This window comes from Mauremys reevesii, linkage group 8 (genome assembly GCF_016161935.1).
Source record: "Mauremys reevesii isolate NIE-2019 linkage group 8, ASM1616193v1, whole genome shotgun sequence".
NCBI classification, from domain to species: Eukaryota; Metazoa; Chordata; order Testudines; family Geoemydidae; genus Mauremys; species Mauremys reevesii.
In genome coordinates, this window is record NC_052630.1 from 39,817,613 (window position 1) to 39,837,246 (window position 19,634).

Consider the following 19,634-nt stretch of genomic DNA (forward strand, 5'->3'; position numbering starts at 1 on the left):
TACAAGTTCTCCACCTTTTCTCCCCCTTCCTGAACTGTTCTTACCCATTCATGACAGTGCTCCAGTCATCTGAGTTACCCCACCAAGTCTCTGTTACTCCACTCAGATTACAGTTCCTTGACTGTGCCAGGACTTCCACCTCTTCCTGCTTGTTTCCCAGGCTTCTTGCATTTGTGTACAGGCACCGAAAATAACTAGCCAATTGCCCTTTCTCAGTATGAATCAAGAGGCCTCCACTGTTGCACCTACCTCCTTGTGCAGAGAGAGGATAGCCTCTCTTTGCAGACTACCACTGAGGGCTATGGCCCTTCTCCCAGCACGAGCCAATGCACACTCAGAGGGCACTGGGCAGCTGCGTCCCTGGGCCTGTGTCTCATCTGGAGGCGGGACTCCACGTAAAGTGTGGCTCGCCAGGAGCCGGCCTGGCTGTTGCTATAGCGCAGCGTGGAGCTGCGACAGGCACAGAGCCTGCCTTAGCCCCGGTGCTCCTCTGACCAGGAGCCACATGACCTAAGCCCATGCCCAGACTTGACACCCCCGCAAAACCCAGAGCCTCCTCCTGCACTCCAAATCCCTCACTCCCCAGCCCAATCTCAGAGCCTGCACCCTCAGCCAAAGCCCTCACCCCCACACACCCCAACCCCTTGCTCCATCCAAGAGCCCCCTCACGCATCTGAACCCATCATCCCCAGCCCAGAACCCACACCCTCTGCCACACCTCAACCCCCTGCCTCAAGCCACAACCCCCTCCAAATCCCTCACCACCCTGAAGTCTGGAGCCCCTTCCTGCACCCCAAACCCCTATCCTGACCCCAGAGCCTCACCCCCTTCTGCACCCCAGGGAGAGGGAATATAACAAACTGGGGCAGGGCCTTGGAGAAGGGGTGAGGCAAAGGTGTTTAGTTTTGTGCCATTAGAAAGTTAGCAACACTATCAGCGACCATCACCGGGGTGAACGGGCTCCTGCCCCAGCCACCCACCGGTCCTCCAGGGCCCGACAGCCCACATGTTGCCAGTCTCCCTGCGAGCGGGGCCCATCGACCCCCAACCTCAGGTTCTCTCGGCAGTCTGTCTCTCCAGCATCCCGGATTTCCTCTCTATGGCATATTGCCCCTCTAGCCTATGTGCCTCCTCTATGGTTCCGGCTTAGTCTAGCCTAGATACTGCCTCTCTATGGTCGGATTGGCACCGTCTAGCCTTTCCATAGCCTCACTATGGTATATGGTCCCTCTAGTCTACTATTTATGGTTTCGGGGGTGTTCTATCTGTCATGCACCCTCTCTGGTGTGTCCCATCTAGCCTTCACACTGCCTCTCTATGGGCTCGTTTGCCTCCCTCTAGGCCTCACTTTCCTTCTCCATGGTTTCTGCGGGGCCCCTCTACCCCTGACGTTTCCTCTCTGTGGTCTCTCGCGTGGTGCCGTCTGGGAGCCGGGACGCGGGAGCGAGATGTGGCGGCTGCCAGGGCTGCTGAGCCGAGGTCAGTGGTCTGGAGCGGGGCTCACACACCCGCTGCGTATCGCGAGAGTCGCGACAGGGCCGGGCCGGGCCGGGACTCGGCAGCGCTGCAAGGGCGGGGCTGGGTGGTGTCCCGACGCCCGCAGAGGGGGCTGCCTGGGCGCAGGGACAGCCCGGCCGGGCAGCTCCTGCCGGGGCTAGGACTAGAAGGGCTGGCCCGGCCCACTTCCCCTTCCCACCGCAAGGTCGCATTTTCTTCTTAGCAAGTCTCCATAGGCTCCCCGCGCTGGCTGCCTCAACTCCTGTCCTGAGCCCGTAACGTTCCCAGAGCCCAGCCGGGCTGTCCAGCCCTGTAAGCCGGTCCTAGCAATCAGCCTCCCCGGCCCGGGCCTTAGCTCCCTCCCCTGCCTGTTGCTGGCTCAGTACAGCGTGCCCAGGACTCAGTGGCTCAATCACACATGCAGCCTGGGGAAGGTTGGTTAGTCTAATAAATGAAAGGGGGGAGGGGAATAAGAGCTCCCTTTCATGAACACCCAGCCAGCCAGTTAGCTATGAAGTCCCTCTTGGTGGCTGTTTTCTGCTTGTTTTACCTGTAAAGGGTTAACAAAGTTCCCCAAGTAAAGGAAAAGGAATGGGCATCTGACCAAAAGAGCCAATGGGAGGGTAGAACTTTTTTAAAATGGGGGTAAAAAGAACCCTTTATCCACAAGCCAAAATAAAGAAATAAACCTAATTGGGTCTACTTAAACATACCTTGTCCAATGATTTCTTCTAGGTATGGAAGATGAATTGTTATACCTCACATCGCATTACTGCTTGTAGCATTGCTGCTCTGTGTCTCCTTCTCTGGAGAACAAGAGACAAAGGGGAAGTTTTTTTCCCCATTTTAAAAAGTTCTAGCCTCCTGTTGGCTGTTTTGGTCAGGTGCCTACTCCTTTTTCTTTACCTGGAAGGGAGCTTCCCTCCCCCCCTTTCATTTATTACATGCTTACTAAGCTGTGACTACCTTCCTCTAGTGAATTCAAGTACTTGCTAAACTACAATTTCCATTTCAATTAACCCTACAATTCAACAAAGAGTTCTGTGGCAGCTTAAAAACTAACAGATGTATTGAAGCTTTTGTGGGTGAATACCCATGTTGTCAGACGCATGCATGCCACAGGACTCTTTAAGGTGCAACAGGACTCTTCGTTGCTTTTTACAGATCCAGACTAACACGGCTACCCCTCTCCTAAAATTCAAAATACCTCATTTTTAGGGGACTTTATGACCCCCATGGCAGAAACATAACAGCCGCTGCTGCCCACATTGCTTGAGCCAGTTTTGGTTGCAATCCATCCTTCCTCTTTGGATGGACTGTGAGGCTGGGAACTTCTGCCCCAAACAAGAGAGTTCCTGGAAGTTCCACACCAAGTGAGGATTAGACTGGAAATGCTCTGACAGCTTCCACTTCAGGCTGCTTGATCTCCAAATAACTAGAGATGGGGGATTGACTTTCCTTGTGCTAGCACTAGTTCACTCCTGAAGGGAATGGAGAATGAGGTCTCTGGCTCCCTGTGGAGCAGAGTGCATGCCAGTGAGGCAGCACAGACACCCTTATGTAGCCAGACCCAGTGTTCCCGAGGGGACAGAGCATGTCCTAATGCTGGGGAGGCTGCGCTGTCCTTGAGCTACATGCTGGAGTGTCTGGAATCTCCTCCCAGCAGAATCCCAATGCATTGGTCCCCTCTCCTTCTAACTCCACATGCAGCCCTTCATCGCCTCCATGTGCTGAATGCTTCAAGCTCTATCCATGGGATCCCAACCCTCCCCACCAATGAGGAGTTCCGGAACGCCACCTCAGCAATCAGTGTTGGACAGACTCCATCTGAACAGAGGTGAGGATGGGTAGCCTTCCAGTGGGGGAAGCAGGAAGGAGACCTGGGCAGCCTCTACAATGCAGTATCCAGCTAGAATGCAGAATGAGGGTCAGGGAACCCAGGGATAGCCCACACGTCCCATTCTGTGTTGGGGGAGAGCCACAGTGAGGGTTCTCCCATAGTCCTCAGTGCCCACTATGCCTGTAGGCAGCAGGGAAGTGGCTTTTGGGGTCTGCGTGGACTGGACTTCTTAGCCAAAGGCAAGAACTGTAAACGGGAGTCCTGGGGAATGGTTCCCATTTGGGTTTGGTCTGGTCATACCATCCCTTCTCCTCAGCCAGTGTTGGAGACAGCAGCAAACATGCCCCAAAGATCACCCTGTTCTCAGGAACTGCAACATGAAATCCCTTTTCCTGAAGGTGATCTAAGGAATTGCTGAAGTCATCGTATTTTAATCCAGGTCCTGGTTTTCTCTCTGTTTGCCCTTCTCATAACCTAACTCAGCTTTACCTCTGGTCACAGGCTCCTACCCCATGTCTTTCTCCCTCCTGCACCAGACAGACCTCCAGTATAGTCCCCCTCCCTGTATCTCTTCCCCTCCTGCCTCAGATGTCCACACTAGGGAGAGTGTTCTAGCTAAACCCTTTGCATACCCTCTGGAGTTCAGTATGGGTGGCATGCATGTGACTGAGTGAGGTCTCCACGGTGCTCTGGAACCCCTTTGGCCAGCCTGTGCAGGCCCAAGGTCAGGGTGCATTCCTGGTCTCTTCCCCAGCACTCCGACTGGTGAGTCATACTGGTGCTGCAGCATGGGTCTGACAGTGTGGCACAGCCTGTCTCCCTGTGCTGCACCCTGGCCATGTCTACACAGGAACCTCACCACCATTTGCAGTGAGTGGGTGCTGCTTCAAAGCTGCAGTTAAGCTGGAGCTCTGCCATCTTATCATGTAACTTTTCCTACTCAGAGTAGAGCTAGACACCAGGGTAGTGCTTGCCTGCTGCTGCTCCCTCCAGCAGCAGTGAATGGCACCCAGGGCTAATGCAGCTGCTTTGTGCCTCACACACACTCCACTCCTCTCCCCTCCAGCCCTGTGTTGCCCTTTGTCTCATCTTCAGGAGGATGGTGATTTGCTGATGTGAAGCTGCTGTCTGAGTGCCTGGAAACAATGTAAATGTTTCACAGTGGCTCTACCAACTCAACCTCCCACGTCTGACCCATTTAAGGCTTTATACATGCCTGGAAAACATTACCGAGCACTGCTGGCCTGAAGACTGAGCCTAGTGGCTCGGTTGTGGGCATGTCATCAATACACCAGCCAGTGTAGTCTGGCAAATTACCAGCAGGATTAGAATTTACATACAACTTGTGCTTGCTGCTGGCGATTGGGTGCCCAGGTGCTCTCAACTGATGAGGGCAAGGATCCAGTGCTGTGGGGCCAGGACCCTTCTCACTGGCCTTGATGCAGGATTATGGCCCAGTCAGGTGGTCCCTGTGAGGGGGGAAGAAATAGGTGTCCCAGGGAAGTAAGACAGGGCTAGGGGAGGAATAGAGTGGCTGCTCCTCCAACCCAGGGGGAACAGAGGATGAGGGGTTCAAAATTCAATAGTGCTTAAGGTTGAATTTTGAAACTGAAATGATCCTAGAGAAATCAGGGTGAGAATGGTCCATGCAGTCCAAGCAAAGCTCGGGTTGCTAAAACGTTGCAAGAGTTTCTATGCGTTTCTCCCCCTGGCACACGCTTGTTTCTGTCTGTATTCCCCTGCCACCACCTCCTCTCCACCACAGTTCTGTCGTTGATGGTCCTGGGTTTCATAGAGTAAAAATTTTAAGGCCATTAGAGCATGTAGTCTGACCTGTATAACACAGGCCCTTGAATTCCACCCAGTTGCATCTGTATTGAGCCCAGCAACGTGTATTTAGCTAAAGCATCTTTCAGAAAGGGAGCCAGCCTGGATTTGAAACCATCAAGAGATGAAGAATTCACCATTTCTTTTCCTCGCTAGTTTGTTTCAATGGTTTATAACCTCACTGTCTTAAAATTTTGTGCTTTATTTCTATTTTAAACATCTGGCTTTATCTTCCAGCCATTGGTTCTTGTTTTGCCTTTCTCTGCTAGATTAAAGAGTGCTTTAGTACCCCGTGTCTCAGTCTTCTTTTTGATAACTTTAAACAGACTGATCTCTTTAAGTCTGGCACTGTAAGGCATTTTGTTCAGCCCTTACATCATTTTATGGCTCTCTTCTGCATCCTTTCCAATTTTTCAACATCATTTTTAAAATGCATACACTGGAAATGGATGTAGTATTCCATATCAGTCTCACCAATGTCCTATACAGAGATAAAATCATCTTCCTGCACTCTACACTCACGTTTATATCTCCAAGGACTGTATTGGTCCTTTTGCCACAGCATTACACTGGGAGCTCATGTTCCACTATGACCCCTAAACCCTTGTCAGAGTCCCTGTTTTCCAGGGTATGCTCCCTTCAGAGCCTTGGAGCGGAGCCCAGAGCTGGAGCTCGGAGCAGTGGAGCTGCAGGTTTTTGCCCGGAGCTGAAGTCACTATTAGCAGTCACTATTGGTGCTGGAGCGGAGAAATAAAAAAAATGTGATTGCTCCAAATCCCTTAGTCTGTAGGTCTGACCTGCGTTCCTCCTTCCTACATGTATAATTTTCTATTTGGCTGTATTAAAAAGCATTCTATTTGAATGGTCCCACCTTACTAACTGATCCAGGTCGCTCTGTATGGCTACCTTGTCCTCATCATTATATGCTACTTTGTCAATCTCTGTGTAATCTTCAAATCTGATCAGTGGGTTTTTTTTATATTTTCTTCCTGGTCTTTATAAAGATATTGAATAGTGTTGGGCCTAATACCTATCCCTGCAGAACTTCACTAGAAAAAAACCCTTCCAGGATGATCTGTCAGTTAGCCAGTTCTTAATCCTTTTAGTATGACTTGATATTGTATAGTGCTCATTTAAAACCCAGAATGTTGTGACATACCAAGGTACAATTCAGACCAATGAGTATCTGTCACCCCTGCCCTGTAACCTGGGGTGCCCTTTGCACTGCTTTGCTGCTGGAGCCACCAACCTGGACTGCTCACAAACAGCCTGCAGTATGTAAGTCACTCCCAGCTATGTCTGTGTGTGCTGCAGCCAGCCAGCCACCCCTTGGCTCTTACCTGCCTTAAAGAATCCAGAGGGTGAGCCAAGCACATTCCCAGTCCCAGATCTTCCCCCAGAAACATATGTCTGTGCTGTCCAGCCATCTCCTGTACAGTGCAAGTATATTGAGTCTGTTCTTCTTTTGAAAAAATAATATGCACACAACTTGTTACCCCAAATGGTGTTCCCGGACGTTTCAGCGAACACATTAAAACAAGTTTATTAACTATAGAGAAAAAGCTTGTAAGTGAGTATAAGTAATGAAGTGTAAAAGTCAGAGTTGCTTACAAAAAAAATAAAGGTAGAATGCTATCTGGGTGCCCAGTTTAACTTTGCTTTGAATCTGATATAGTTTGTTTTTTCACCACATGCTTTCAGCACTCTTACTGACCAAACTCGCGGGTCGGGACCCTCCCCCAGAATCCAACAGCTGCCTCCTTTGTCTCTTCAGGTGCAGGGAAAGCAATAGGCAGGGAGAGAGAGAGAGGGGTGCCTAGGATGTTTGTCTCAACTTTTTATAGTTTCAGTCCCCTCTTGAAAAACATTTCTAGCTGAGACCCAGAAGACAAAGAGTCTGTGTGGAAGGATATTCCCTGCTGGGCTTTTTTCCACCTTTGAACTTCTTTGTTTTCTCTCCTTGCTTGATTTACTACTTAAATCCAAATTAAGCCAAGCAGACATTCCTTCTTTTATTTAGGACAGTCCTGACTTCTGCCTGGGCAGAGCTGTGTGATTTGGAACATGTGTTAGGATATGTCTGCACTACAGACCTTACAGCAGCACAGCTGTAATGCTGCAGCTGTGCCGCTGTAAGGTCTCCCATGTAGCCACTCTATGCCAACGGGAGAGAGTTCTGTCATCGGCATAATTAAACCACCACCAATGAGCGGCAGTAGCTGTGTCAGCAGGAGACCGTCTCCCACTGACATAATGCTGTCCACATCAGCGCTTCTGTCAGTGAAATCTGTCAGTCACACCCCAACCAGACATAGCCTTAATAACATTATACGGGGGAATCTTAGAACTTCATATACAATGTTGCCACACATTTTATCAGGACAGTACTGACCGGCAAATTGAGTTTTCAAATGATACCTTACAGGGCATACTTTGTACAAAGATTATTACAATAGTGTATTGGATGTGAACATAGGGGTGTATTCAGGGCCAGCTCCCGGCACCAGGGCAGCAAGCAGGTGCTTGGGGCGGCCAACGGAAAGAGGCGGGACATCGGCAAGTCCCTCAGTCCCTTTCGGAGGGAAGGACCTGCCGCTGAACTGCCCCCGAAGAATGAAGCGCTATTGCCATAGTATTTGCGTCTCAGATTTAAAAAAAATTTTTTTTTTGCCGCATGGGGCAGTGTAGCGGGCTGGTGTGGCTCCCCTCCTCCCCAGGGAGGGTTGAGCCCTGGACACAGGAAGGGGCGGGGCTACAGAACGGTGAGCCCGCCCCTCAGAGGGTCAGGCGGCGACCCGGAAGGATAAAAGCCGGCCATCCCAACTCAGTCGGCGCCCAGCCACTGCGGGGAGCAGATCTGCCTGAGGGAGCTCTTGATGGGGTAGCTGTTGGAGTCCAGGGCAGTTGCCCGGACTGGCCGGAGATACCCCTCGCTCGCTACTGGGAAGACCTGCCGGAGCTTCCCCACACCACATACAAAGAGGAGCCACCAGGGACTTCCCCGCTACCGTGCTGTTACCCTGAGGAACCCCCGGAGCAGAGTTGGCCGGACTTCCCCGAGGAACTACCCGATCCACCCCCCAGCCCGGGTTGTGAGGAACCCATGAAGTGGGACTTCCTGGGACCTGACGCCGTGGACCAGGTAGGACCAGAGGGGGATATTGGAAGTGGCTCGGGGGCAGCCGACCTCAGTCAGGCTGCTGACCAGACAGTGCCCATGTCAGTGTGTTGCGGTCAGGATCCCCACTGACCGTCAGTGGTAACGACCGCTGCCTAGGGCCCCGGGCCGGGACACAGTGGAGTGGGTGGGCCTGTGTCCCCCCTGCCACCCCACTCACGGGTGGCAGTTATCCCCCTCACCTCACTGCTCAGCCCTGCTGCAAGAGGCCTGAGCTTCCCCTTGTACTGTTTCCTGCTCAGCCCTGCTGCAAGAGGCCTGAGCTTCCCCTTGTACTGTTTCCTGCTCAGCCCTGCTGCAAGAGGCCTGAGCTTCCCCTTGTACTGTTTCCTGCTCCGCCTTGCAGCCAAAGGCCGGAGCCCCAGTAGACTCTAACTCTGTGGGCTAGTCTTAAAGGGACAGGGCAGAGCCTACGTGAGACCAGCGGGCCGGTGTGGCTCCTCTCTTCCCCTCAGAGGGTTGAGCCCCGGACACACCCCGTTACAGGTAGCAAAAACGCTGGAGCCGGCCCTGGGTGTATTATATCATAGTGGTACTAAGTCAAACTCTTTCCATACAAAAAACAGTACATTACATCTGTGCAGTTACCTCTATCAACCAAACTTGTTATCTCATCAAAGAATGAAATCAGATTTGCTTGAGAAGACCCATTCTCCATAAACCACTTTGACTGGCCTTAATTGTGTTACCCTCCTTTAATTCTTTAGTCATTGAATCCCAGATCAGCATTTCCATTATTTTGTATGGGACTGATGTCAGACTAACTGGCCTATAGTTACCCAGATCCTCCCCCTTGCCCATTTTCAATATTGGCACAACATTAGCACTCTTCCAGTCTTCTGGAGTTTCCCCAGTATTCTAAGATTTGTTAAAAAATAAAATCAGCAGGCCACAGATATCTTCAGCCAAACCTTTCAGGAATCTTGGTTGCAAGTTATCTGGGCCAGATGATTTAAAAATATCTGTCCTTAGTAGATGTAGTTTAATATCCTTTTAATTTACTAATGTACTGGAAAGTACTTTCTCCTCCTAATGTTATGTGAGTGTGTCATTCTGCTTCTTTCCAAACACAGAACAGAAACATTTATTTAACGCTTCTGCCTTATCTGCATCATCATTAACAATTTTACCATCTCCATATAGTGACAGGCCTACACCATTGCTTGGATACTTTTGTACCTAATATACTTTAAACAATTCCTTCATACTGTCCATATGAAGTCCTGTCAACCTTGGATTTTTTCCATCTTTAGCTTCCCTTATATTTCTGCACATCATAACTTTTGATTCACAATGATTGTCTATTTCCCCTTTTACCCATTTGTTATTTATTGCTTTTTTATATCTAATTGCTGCCTTGATTTTGCCACTGAACCAGGATGGGTTAGCCAATGTTGTCCTTTTGGGTTAGAAAATTGTAATGTTTAGAAATTAATGATGTTTTACTGTTGGCTGCAGGACACCTTCCAACATGTCTCCTAAACTAAAGGCCTCTCAAAACAACATAGTTTTTCTGTCCATACATTAGACAGGAGTAACCATCTGTCCTCTGGTTTTATTTGATGGTCAGTAACAGACCCTCACCAGTACCTCTGCTTCCCGCATCTGGCCCTCTCATCTGCCCCCGTCCCAGTCTGCTCAGTTTGCTGCTCTGCCTTTGGGTTCTCAGCTGCTCCACTTTCCTACTCCCTGCATTGTCCTGAATGGAGAAGAGGTTGCAGGTTTGCTGGAGCAGGTCACCTCATGCTGGAACCCAGCACTCAAGCCATTTCCGTGTGGGAACTCAGCCCAGTTACTCATCCTCATTTTCATTGTCCTAAGCCACTGTCTGAGTGGCGTTTTCAAGCCATATTTATAGGTCCACCAGTAGGACCTCAGATGTCACCTAGAAAGGAATCAGCAATCAGTGTGGCCCCTGGCACGAGGCACTGCTTAATTTGCAGGCAGGCATCTGCAACAGTTTGTGAATGCTCTTCAGGCACGTAGTCCTGCAGAGAGCAATACAGTAGTAACACAGGGGCCTAGAAGCCCTGGGAAGGCTGGACTGGAACATTCTTGCCAAGCCAAGCCCAGGCAATAAAGAGTGCTATTGGCAACAGCTGCAACTGTGAAATCCAGGAAGAGATGGAGTAACAGAAAGCAGGAAAATGCCCAGATGCCCTCTAGTGCCTCTGCTGAGTTCAGGGTCGGCTCTAGGCACCAGTGCTCCAAGCATGTGTTTGGGGCAGCACTTTCCAAGGGGCGGCACTTCGTCTCCTTTTTTTTTGCTTGGGGCGCAAAAAACCGGGAGCCGGCCCTAAGCAGCGGTGAGCTGAGGTGGTAGGGGGTGTGGGGAGGGCCGCTGGAAGTAACCTGGGGGTGGGAAGAGGAACCACTCCCCTCCCCCAAGTTCACCTCCGCTCCACTGCTGCCTGCTCCCCCAAGCACGCTGCCGCTCCGCTTCTCCCCCCTCCCTCCCAGGCTTGCTGCGCGAATCAGCTGCTTTGCGCCAAGCCTGGGAGGGAGTGGGGAGAAGCAGAGCGGAGGTGAGCTGCGGCGGTGGGGGGCGTGGGGAAGGCTGCAGGAAGTAACCTGGGGGGGAGCAAAGGAACCGCTACCCCCCCAGCTCACCTCCGCCTCCTCCCTCAAGCACACCGCCACTCCGCTTCTCCCCCCTTCCTCCCATGCAAGCCTGGGAGAGAGGGGTAGGAGGGGAAATGCAGCATGGCCGGGGGAGGAGGCGGGGCCGGGGATTTGGGGAAGGGGTTGGAATGGGGCGGGGAAGGAGCAGAGTTGGGGCGGGGCCGAGGGGGCGTGAGAATTTTTTTGCTTGGGGCAGCAAAAAACTTAGAGCCGGCCCTGGCTGAGATCATCTCTTCAATCCTTGCCCTTCCAGCATCTCGGCTAAGCTTTATCCACAGCACCAGAGACTGTCCAAGTCATGGCTCCATCCCCAGATCTATCTTCTCTGCATTCCTTCCCACCCTCATACTGGGCTCCCCTCACTGCCCCTAGTTGCTGTGGCCTCTGCCACTGCCCACATTGCTGCTGCTTGCCCTGCTTCCCACCCAATACCTCTCATGGAGCGCACCAAGCTGCACCACCTAAAGGGAGGGAAGTGAATAACAGAGCTGTAGTTAGTGCTGTGGAGGCAGGAGCAGCCAAGCAGCAGCACTGAATTCCCTCTACCAGCTTGGCGGGAATACAGAAGGAGAATTGGTGAATAGTGGCATTAAAGTTTTTAAAGCTCTGATCCCTACAGCTGTAGCCATGAGCCTCCTGAGATGTCAGTGTCAGGTGTGGCGCACCAGCTGCTGGTGGTGCTCCCTCATGCATCCTGTGACATGGGCATCAGGAGACATGGATGAGAATGGTGGGTTGGAGCTGTGCTAAGTACAGAGAAAATGGCAGGGTTAGGAAGGAGTGAGGTTATGTTTCATTCCCATGGCCTACTGCTGGCTTCCTGGGAGCAGGCTTAAGGGGTGTCGAGACCCCACAGCTGCCAGCTCTGTCCCTGTACCTGCAGTAGCAAGCCTCTAGAGAAACTGAGCTGGCAGCTGCTCTCCTGACACAGCTTGGGAGTCCCCTTAAATGATGCCAAGTTTCCCACATAGCACATTATACAGGCATTCAACTGGCAGGTCAGTTTTCATGCCACGCTGCTCTTGCAGATAGGTCATTTTGAGGGGGCTGCATCTCAGGAACCCCTGTGCAAATGCCCCCAGATTTGTTCTCTTCGGTCTATTCCTGGTCCTTACCTGACGTTCACATTTTCAAGTCAGTCTAACCCTGCATGTACATTTTACAACAGGCTGATAAACAGAGCCAGGTCATTGTTGGGTGTGTATGGATGGGAGTGCCTTATCCTGGGAACCACCTGACCTAATGACCCTGTGTTTGTGCCATAACCCCTGGTCTGAAGTGAGTTTCAGGCTGATCTGTAAAACTGAGAGCACTAATGAACATATGCAGTGGCTTCCTGTCTCCACTCCGGATTGTTGCATTGTACACCACTGGGAGAACCAGAATGGGGGCATCTCTACACTGCAGTAAACCACCCAGGTCTGGCCTGTGTCAGCTGTCTCGGAATTATAGTAGCTCAGTTTAGTGCTGGGAGAACCAGAATGAAAGTCCAGTAACTTGAAATATTGGTTTACCAGACTGGTTCTTGGTGCTGGACACTAGTCTGGATCAGGAAGTCCTACAGTACTAGTTTTATGTGGCTCATGGCCATAGTTTTTTCCCCAGGTCTTTGTCAAAAGCCTCATAACCTGAAAATTTTAAAAGCAGGTCAGGGAGGGTGAGCTCCTGTATTTCCCGAGCCCCTGCATCGATGGACCTCAGATTTGCACTGCAAACCCACCCTCAGGTCTCAAATCAGACTTTGTCTGCCTTGCATTGTAGAGCCCTTTGAAAATTCAGGTCTAAATAGAAAACTCTGGTTGACTTAACTGTGGTCTAGAGAGCTCATATCTCACCCAGTTTTGCAGGGAAAGGAGTTTTACATTTTTGTTTGTTTTCCAGTTATTTTCTCTCACCCGGCTGGCAGAGCAGATGGGGTCGAGATGGCTGGGAGCAAGGGAATGCGCAGAGACCCTTCTTGAACTTGCAGCCTCACTACACAGTCCTCGATGCCTTCACCTGGGTAAGGGACAGTTTCCTCTGGTGGTGGAGGAGGGAGTTGCAACCAATGCATGCCTCTATAAAAGGACTGTGGCCAAGGCACCTGTGAGGAGGGAGTTGGCAGAGCTGCAGCTTGGGGGGGTTGAAGGGAACTGTGATCAAGATAGCTCCTGCAGGGATGTGGGTAGTTGGAGGGAAGAAGCTGTGGCTAGATGGGATGCTGTGGAACTGTGACCCAGATGCCCTGCAGAGGTGTGTGGGGTGGACACCCTGTGGGAATGGTGTGGCCAGCTGAGTTGGATGGGGAGCAGCAGATGGAATGCTCTTCGGGAGTGAGGTGGGGAGCTGAGCCTGGGATGCCCTGCAGGAATGGGGTGGGGAGTCAGGGATGTCTGGGGAGCTGTGGACGGGATGCATATGGCACTGTGGAGGGAAGTTGCAGCTGGGATGCTGTGTAGGTGGGAAGTGTCACGGAGTCCTCGGGCGATGCTTAGGAACTGCTCCCCACAAAGCCAGTCAGGACTTTGGGGAGCCTCCTCTCCCTTGGAGCAGACTGTCTTCAGGGTAAGAAGCTTACACTGCTTCACCTTCCTGGGTCTGACCTTGGAGCATTCATCATATGCCCTTCCGTGCGCTTCCCACAGCGAGTCCGCCCAGGCAGGGTCCTGGGGAAGCCAGAGGGTCCTGCATGCACCCGCACTTCGCAGTCAGACGTGACTCTCAGCCAGCCAGTAAAACAGAGGTTTATTAGATGACAGGAACACAGTCTAAAACAGAGCTTGTAGGTAGAGAGAACGGGACCCCTCAGACGAGTCCATTCTAGGGCCCAGCAAGCCAGACAACCCCGTCTGCCCTCACTTCCCGTCCACAGCCAGCTCCCAACTGAAAAAAACCCCTCCAGCCGCTCCTTTCTGGCCTTTGTCTCTTTCCCAGGTCAGGAAGTCACCTGATCTCTTTGTTCACCTTTAGCTATTCCCTTGCAGGGGGAAGGGCCCCAGCCATTTGTTGCCAGGATACAGAGTGTTGGCCATTTATGCACACTGGAGACTTAAGAAATGTATAGGGGAAACTGAGGCACTCACACAGTATTCAGAGGAAACATTAAGAACAGTCCCAGTTCATCACAGGGAGCTGTGGGCAGGATGCTCTGCTGTATCTGGGCACCCAATGGAAAGGGATTGCTGTGTGCTGGAGGAAGGGGTGGTTGTTTTCTCTGATGTGTCTTTTCCTTCCTTTAGGGTGCACTAGCTGTGCTTGTTCTGCAGTTGGCCAGGCAGATCCCATGGCTGAGCCCCGTGCCAGGGGCAGGAAGAGAGGACGGGCATCCCCGAGTGGGCGGGTTCCTCTCTTCTCTGCTGCCTCATCAGCACTCAGGTCAGTTCTGCCTCCTGCAGGAGAACGGGGGCCCAGGGTGACTGTAGGTTGAGGGTCTCTGCTGTGGAAGCGCTGTGAGGGTACAGGGAGGGCTGTGCTACCCCTGTGCAGAAGGCACCTGTCAGTCTGAAATTGAGAGCCAGCGGGGTGTGAAGTCCTGTGAGCCTGGGGGTCATGTCGCTGGGAAACATCCTATCCCTTCACCCTGCCTTGGGCACCTTCTGGGTTGAGACACACACAGCAGGTTCCTTATGTTCCCTGCCCATGACTCTGGAATTCTCTCTTCTTCTGCCCTTTGGCCCCATGCTCAGAGATGGGAGAGCTCTGAGCAAATGCTCAGGGCCCCCAGGCACTGCCAAACTTGGAGGGGCGACCCCAGGCATGTCTCACAGGTGACATTCTGCATGACTTTTAGGTGTTGGGGCCTGTCTTCTGTGTTTCAGTGCCAGCTGCAGGCTCATCCAGTTGCCACAGTAACCAGAAGGTGCCCTGCTTCCTGCTGGAAGGGATTCCAGATGCTGCACCAGAGAATCCATCCTCTGGCATCCCCTCAGGGCAAGGAAAGCACCAGCTCTGCCCAGAAACAGGTACCAGACTAGGGTGTATGGGGCAGGGTACCCAAGGCAGAGGGATTTTTTGAGAGTCTCAAGGAGCCCAAGGTGTCTCCTGGAGGTGGGGAAGGAGCCTATGGTGCAACTGAGGATGGGCTTGATTGGCCTTGGCACCTGGAACTCTACGTCCAGTTTAGTGTCCTTGCTTCAGAAGGGGTGTTGACTTGGAAAGGGTCCAGGAAAGAGCCTCGAGCAATTAGAAACCTGCCTCACAGTCAGAATTGTAGGGAGTCCCATCTCTTTAGCTCAGGGGTTCTCAAACTGGGGGTCGGGACCCCTCAGGGGGTCACAACGTCATTACAAGGGGGGTCGCGAGCTGTCAACCTCCACCCCAAACCCCGCTTGCCTCCAGCATTTATAATGGTGTTAAATATATTAAAAAGCGTGTTTAATTTACTACAGGGGTCGCACTCAGAGGCTTGCTACGTGAAAGGGGTCACCAGTAAAAAAGTTTGAGACCCACTGCTTTAGCTTATCCCAGGTTAGGAGGTAACTTTGATCATGAGCAGCTAGTTGTGCACAAGGAGATTTTTGGAGAGCAGAGGATTCCTATGCAGCAGTCAAAAGCAGCGGGATCCACTGGCTGGGAGTGTAAAACAGACAAATCTATAGTGGAAGTAGAGCACATGTTTTTAACAGTGAGGGAATTGACCGTTGGGAAAATTGCTCTCAGGCTGTGATGGATTTTGCATTCTCTGAGCCAGCTGTGGGGCATGGGATCTCACTCGGCTTTATAGTGCCACTATGATTCCTAGTAATCCTGTACACAATAAAATCATCATTGCAACCTCCACATGCCACCTTCTGCCCATCCCCAAGAGCTTCTGCTGTTCAGGAAAGGATGTAAGGGTGCCAGCGGAGGGGGAAGGCATCTACCAAGAAGGGTCTGGGAAGAAGGGCGCTAGCAGTAGAACTGCCTCATCCTCACAGCCAAACCCCTCCCTCTGTGATGGTCATGGCAAGGGGCTGTAAGGAAACAGCTATGTTTTCCCAACAAGGCTGAGCAGTGGTGGGGAGTGAGGAAGTGCTGCAGGTCCCTCTCAGTTCATTATGGGGCTGGGTGTGTGGGAGAGGAAGAACTGCAGGCCCCTGTCAGTTTGCTGTGGGAGGGTTGAGCCTGCAAAAGAGCTGCCTCTCCTGACGGTTTGCTGTAGGGGGTGGTGAAAGTGGTGTGTGTTGGAGGGTTACCTGCCAGTGAGCCATCACTGGGTCTTATTGTTGTAGCCATGTCAGTCCCAGGATATTAGAGAGACAAGATAGGTGAGATAATATATTTTACTGGACCCACTTCTGCTGGTGAGAGAGACAAGCTTTTGAGCCACAGAGCTCTTCCTCGGGTCTTTGAAAGGAACTCCCAGTGTTACAGCAAAATGGTATATCAACAGATTGTTTAGAAAGAAAGCAATCTGATGCGGTTCAACAAGGACAAGTGCAGAATCCTGCACTTAGGAAGGAAGAATCCCATGCACCGCTACAGGCTGGGGACCAGCTGGCTAAGCAGCAGTTCTGCAGAAAAGGACCTGGGGATTACAGTGGACGAGAAGCTGGATATGAGTCAGCAGTGTGCCCTTGTTGCCAAGAAGGCCAACGGCATATTGGGCTGTATTAGTAGGAGCATTGCCAGCAGATCGAGGGAAGTGATTATTCCCTTCTATTAGGCACTGTTGAGGCCACACCTGGAGTATTGCGTCCAGTTTTGGTCCCCCACTACAGACGGGATGTGGACAAATTGGAGAGAGTCCAGTGGAAGGCAATGATTAGGGGGCTGGGGCACATGACTTACAAGGAGAGGCTGAGGGAACTGGGCTTATTTAGTCCGCAGAAGAGAGGAGTGAGGGGGATTTGATAGCAGCCTTCAACTACCTGAAGGGGGATTCCAAAGAGGATGGATCTAGATTGTTCTCAGTGGTGGCAGATGACAGAACAAGAACAAGTTGCAGTGAGGGAGGTCTAGGTTGGATATTAGGAAACACTATTTCACTAGGAGAGTGGTGAAGCACTGGAATGGGTTACCTAGGGAGGTGGTGGAATCTCCTTCCTTGGAGGTTTTTAAGGCCTGGTTTGACAAAGCCCTGACTGGGATGATTTAGTTGGGATTGGTCCTGCTTTGAGCAGTGGATTGGACTAGATGACCTCCTGAGGTCTCTTCCAACCCTAATATTCTATGATTAGCATAAGTCATTAACACACTTTGTATTAAACCATTCAAGGTGAAGTGGCCTGTTAAACCCCCTGTACTCATAAGACAAAAAGAGGGTGTTAATGGGTTACAAATTGTTGTAATAAGCCATAAATCCAGATGACCCATCATGGCAGTTTCTCCATGCGGAGAGCTGATGTCACTAAGAAGAGGAGGATTCATAGATTCCAAGGCCAGAAGGGACCATTGCGATCATCTAGTGTAGTGGTGGGCAACCTGCAGCCCGCAGGCCACACGCATCCCATCAGGCAATCCGCTGACAGGCCACAAGACAGTTTGTTTACATTGACCATCTGCAGGCACGGCTGCCCACAGCTCCCAGTGTCCATAGTTCACCATTCCTGGTCAATGGAGCTGCGGGAAGCAGCGGCCAGCACGTCCTTGCAATCCGCACTGCTTTCTGCAGCTCCCATTGGCCAGGAACAGCAACCCGCGGCTACTGGGATCTGCGGGCGGCCATGGCTGTGGACGGTCAGTGTAAACAAACTGTCTCATGGCCCACCAGCGGATTACTCTGACGAGCCACAAATTGCCCACTACTGATCTAGTCTGACCCCCTATATAACACAGGCCTGAGACTTCCCCAAAACAATTCCAGTTGGAACTAGAGCATATGTTCCAGTTCCTGATGTCAATGAGTGTGAGGCTGTGTCTGTGAGTGTCCTGGAGCAGCGGTGCATCGAGGAGGGATGCTGGTGACATAATCCAGAATGCTGCTACAGGAAGGTGTTCGCTGAATGGCTAGCTACCTGTTCAGTACATATTCTCACTGCAGCCTCTGCCTTATTTGCTGCTTCCATCCAAACCCCACACTGAACACAGCAGAATTCATTGCTTCGTGGCACTTGTCACTCCAATGTTTGAGCACTTTACAGTCCAGTTTGTATTCACAATGCCTGTAAGGTGGTCAGGGGTTATTATCTCTGTTTTACAGATGAGGCACAGGAAGATTAAAGTCAAAAGTGTTCATTAATTTTGGAAGCCTGATTTTTAGAGTACACAGCATTACATAGCACTTTGTGTTCAAAGCACAGCTCCTGTTGAGTTCAGTTACAGCTGTGGGTACTCAGAGCTTCTGCAAATCAGACCCAAGGGCTCAGGTTGGGCACCCAGGAAATGAGGACCACACAATGAGTGTGACAGTTTGGTTGCAGTGATTTGCCTGGTATCCTATAAGAACTCTGTTGCAGAACAGGGATAGGACCCAGTTCTCCAGAGTGGAGTGGAAGGAGGGAGGAAGAAGGGTTGCAAGATTACTGGTCTGTCTCAGGCCCATGCCTTACCCTGATCTCTCCTTGCAGAGGAGCATTCATTCCCTGAGAGCTGCAGCACCAGCCTGGGGCCAGCCCACTGCAGTGTACAGGTACAGTCTCTTTGTTTCTCTGTGGGTCTTTGGCTTTAGAAGGAGCTTGTCCCAAATCACATAGTCAGTGCTCTTTCCAGTACAGCCTGGCTGATGCACCATATCCCTGGAGAGTCATGGCCACAGAGCAGGAGTCATAGCTATGGCACTTCTGCCCCCTTTCCACAGATTGTGTGTAGTGGCATCCTGCAGATTGTGTGTAGTGGCATCCTGCCCTAGGAGGGATGCCACTAGTGTTGTGGGAACGTGCCACCGATAGTGCCCAGTCAGGATCAGGACCTAAGCCGCACGGCTGCCCTGCAGACTATCAAGGGCCATGCAGGTGCTCAGCCACAGGGGCCTGGACTGGAGAAGAGTGAGGTCGGGGGCATGCAGGGATGCGGCAGGGAGAAGTGCCTCTCCCACGGCCCTCAGAGCCGTGGGAGAGGAGCGCCAGAGCTGTCACAGTGGGGAAAGGCACCTCTCCCCCACAGCAGCCTGCACCCCCAAGTCCCTCATCTCTGGCCCCACCTCAGAGCCCCCCTGCACCCGGACCCTCTGATCCAGCCCTGAGCCCCCTCCCACACCTCAAACCCCCAACCCTTTGCCGCAGCCCTGAGTCCCTCCCACACTGAACCACTCAGCCCCACCTCTGCTACACATCACCTCCATATTGGTGCACATAACAAAATTCATTCCACACATGGATGTAAAAAATTAGAGGGAACATTGATCAGGACCCCATTGTACGTACATATCACACAAAGTCAACTCAAATAACATTAAGGTTGCAAACTCAAGCACAAAAAATTAGGAAATATCAGAATCAAGACTGCATTAGTTCAAGACCTCTTCCTGTATCTGTATTATTGTATGGTCTTTAATTACATACTTCTGCACTATTTTTTTCCCTCCCCTGTGGCTGAGCTGGCTTTGCAGGGCCCTGAGGGATGGACCCAGCTCCCTGTTCTGTTGGTGGGCTACTTCTGCAGGTCCCACAGGGATGGACCCAGCTCCCTGTTCCATGGTTGGGCTGGCTCTGCAGGGCTTGCAGGAGTGAAAAGATCCCTATATTTCTGTTTGCTGAGGGTTGCTCTGATTGACAGATGGGAAGCAAACCTGCTGGGTGAGAAGGGGCCTCTCCATCCTTCCTCTCCTGATTA

The 19,634-nt window shown here is 51.6% G+C and overlaps 1 protein-coding gene across 6 annotated transcripts in view; it reads left to right on the plus strand.

Annotated features, from left to right (window-relative positions):
* Positions 1-1,147: 1,147 nt before the first annotated feature.
* Positions 1,148-19,634, plus strand: part of DELE1 (DAP3 binding cell death enhancer 1) — a 31,527-nt gene continuing 13,040 nt past the window's right edge. The window contains exons 1-6 of one of the 6 annotated variants that reach the window (XM_039483120.1): positions 1,148-1,479; positions 3,208-3,334; positions 12,846-12,966; positions 14,183-14,318; positions 14,762-14,905; positions 18,431-18,492. In XM_039483120.1, the coding sequence (XP_039339054.1) occupies positions 1,215-1,479; positions 3,208-3,334; positions 12,846-12,966; positions 14,183-14,318; positions 14,762-14,905; positions 18,431-18,492 (855 nt within the window). In that variant the 5' untranslated portion in view covers positions 1,148-1,214. The remainder of the gene's footprint in view (positions 1,480-3,207; positions 3,335-12,845; positions 12,967-14,182; positions 14,319-14,761; positions 14,906-18,430; positions 18,493-19,634) is intronic. The other 5 variants (XR_005583280.1, XM_039483116.1, XM_039483117.1 and 2 more) reach the window with 5 other exon arrangements.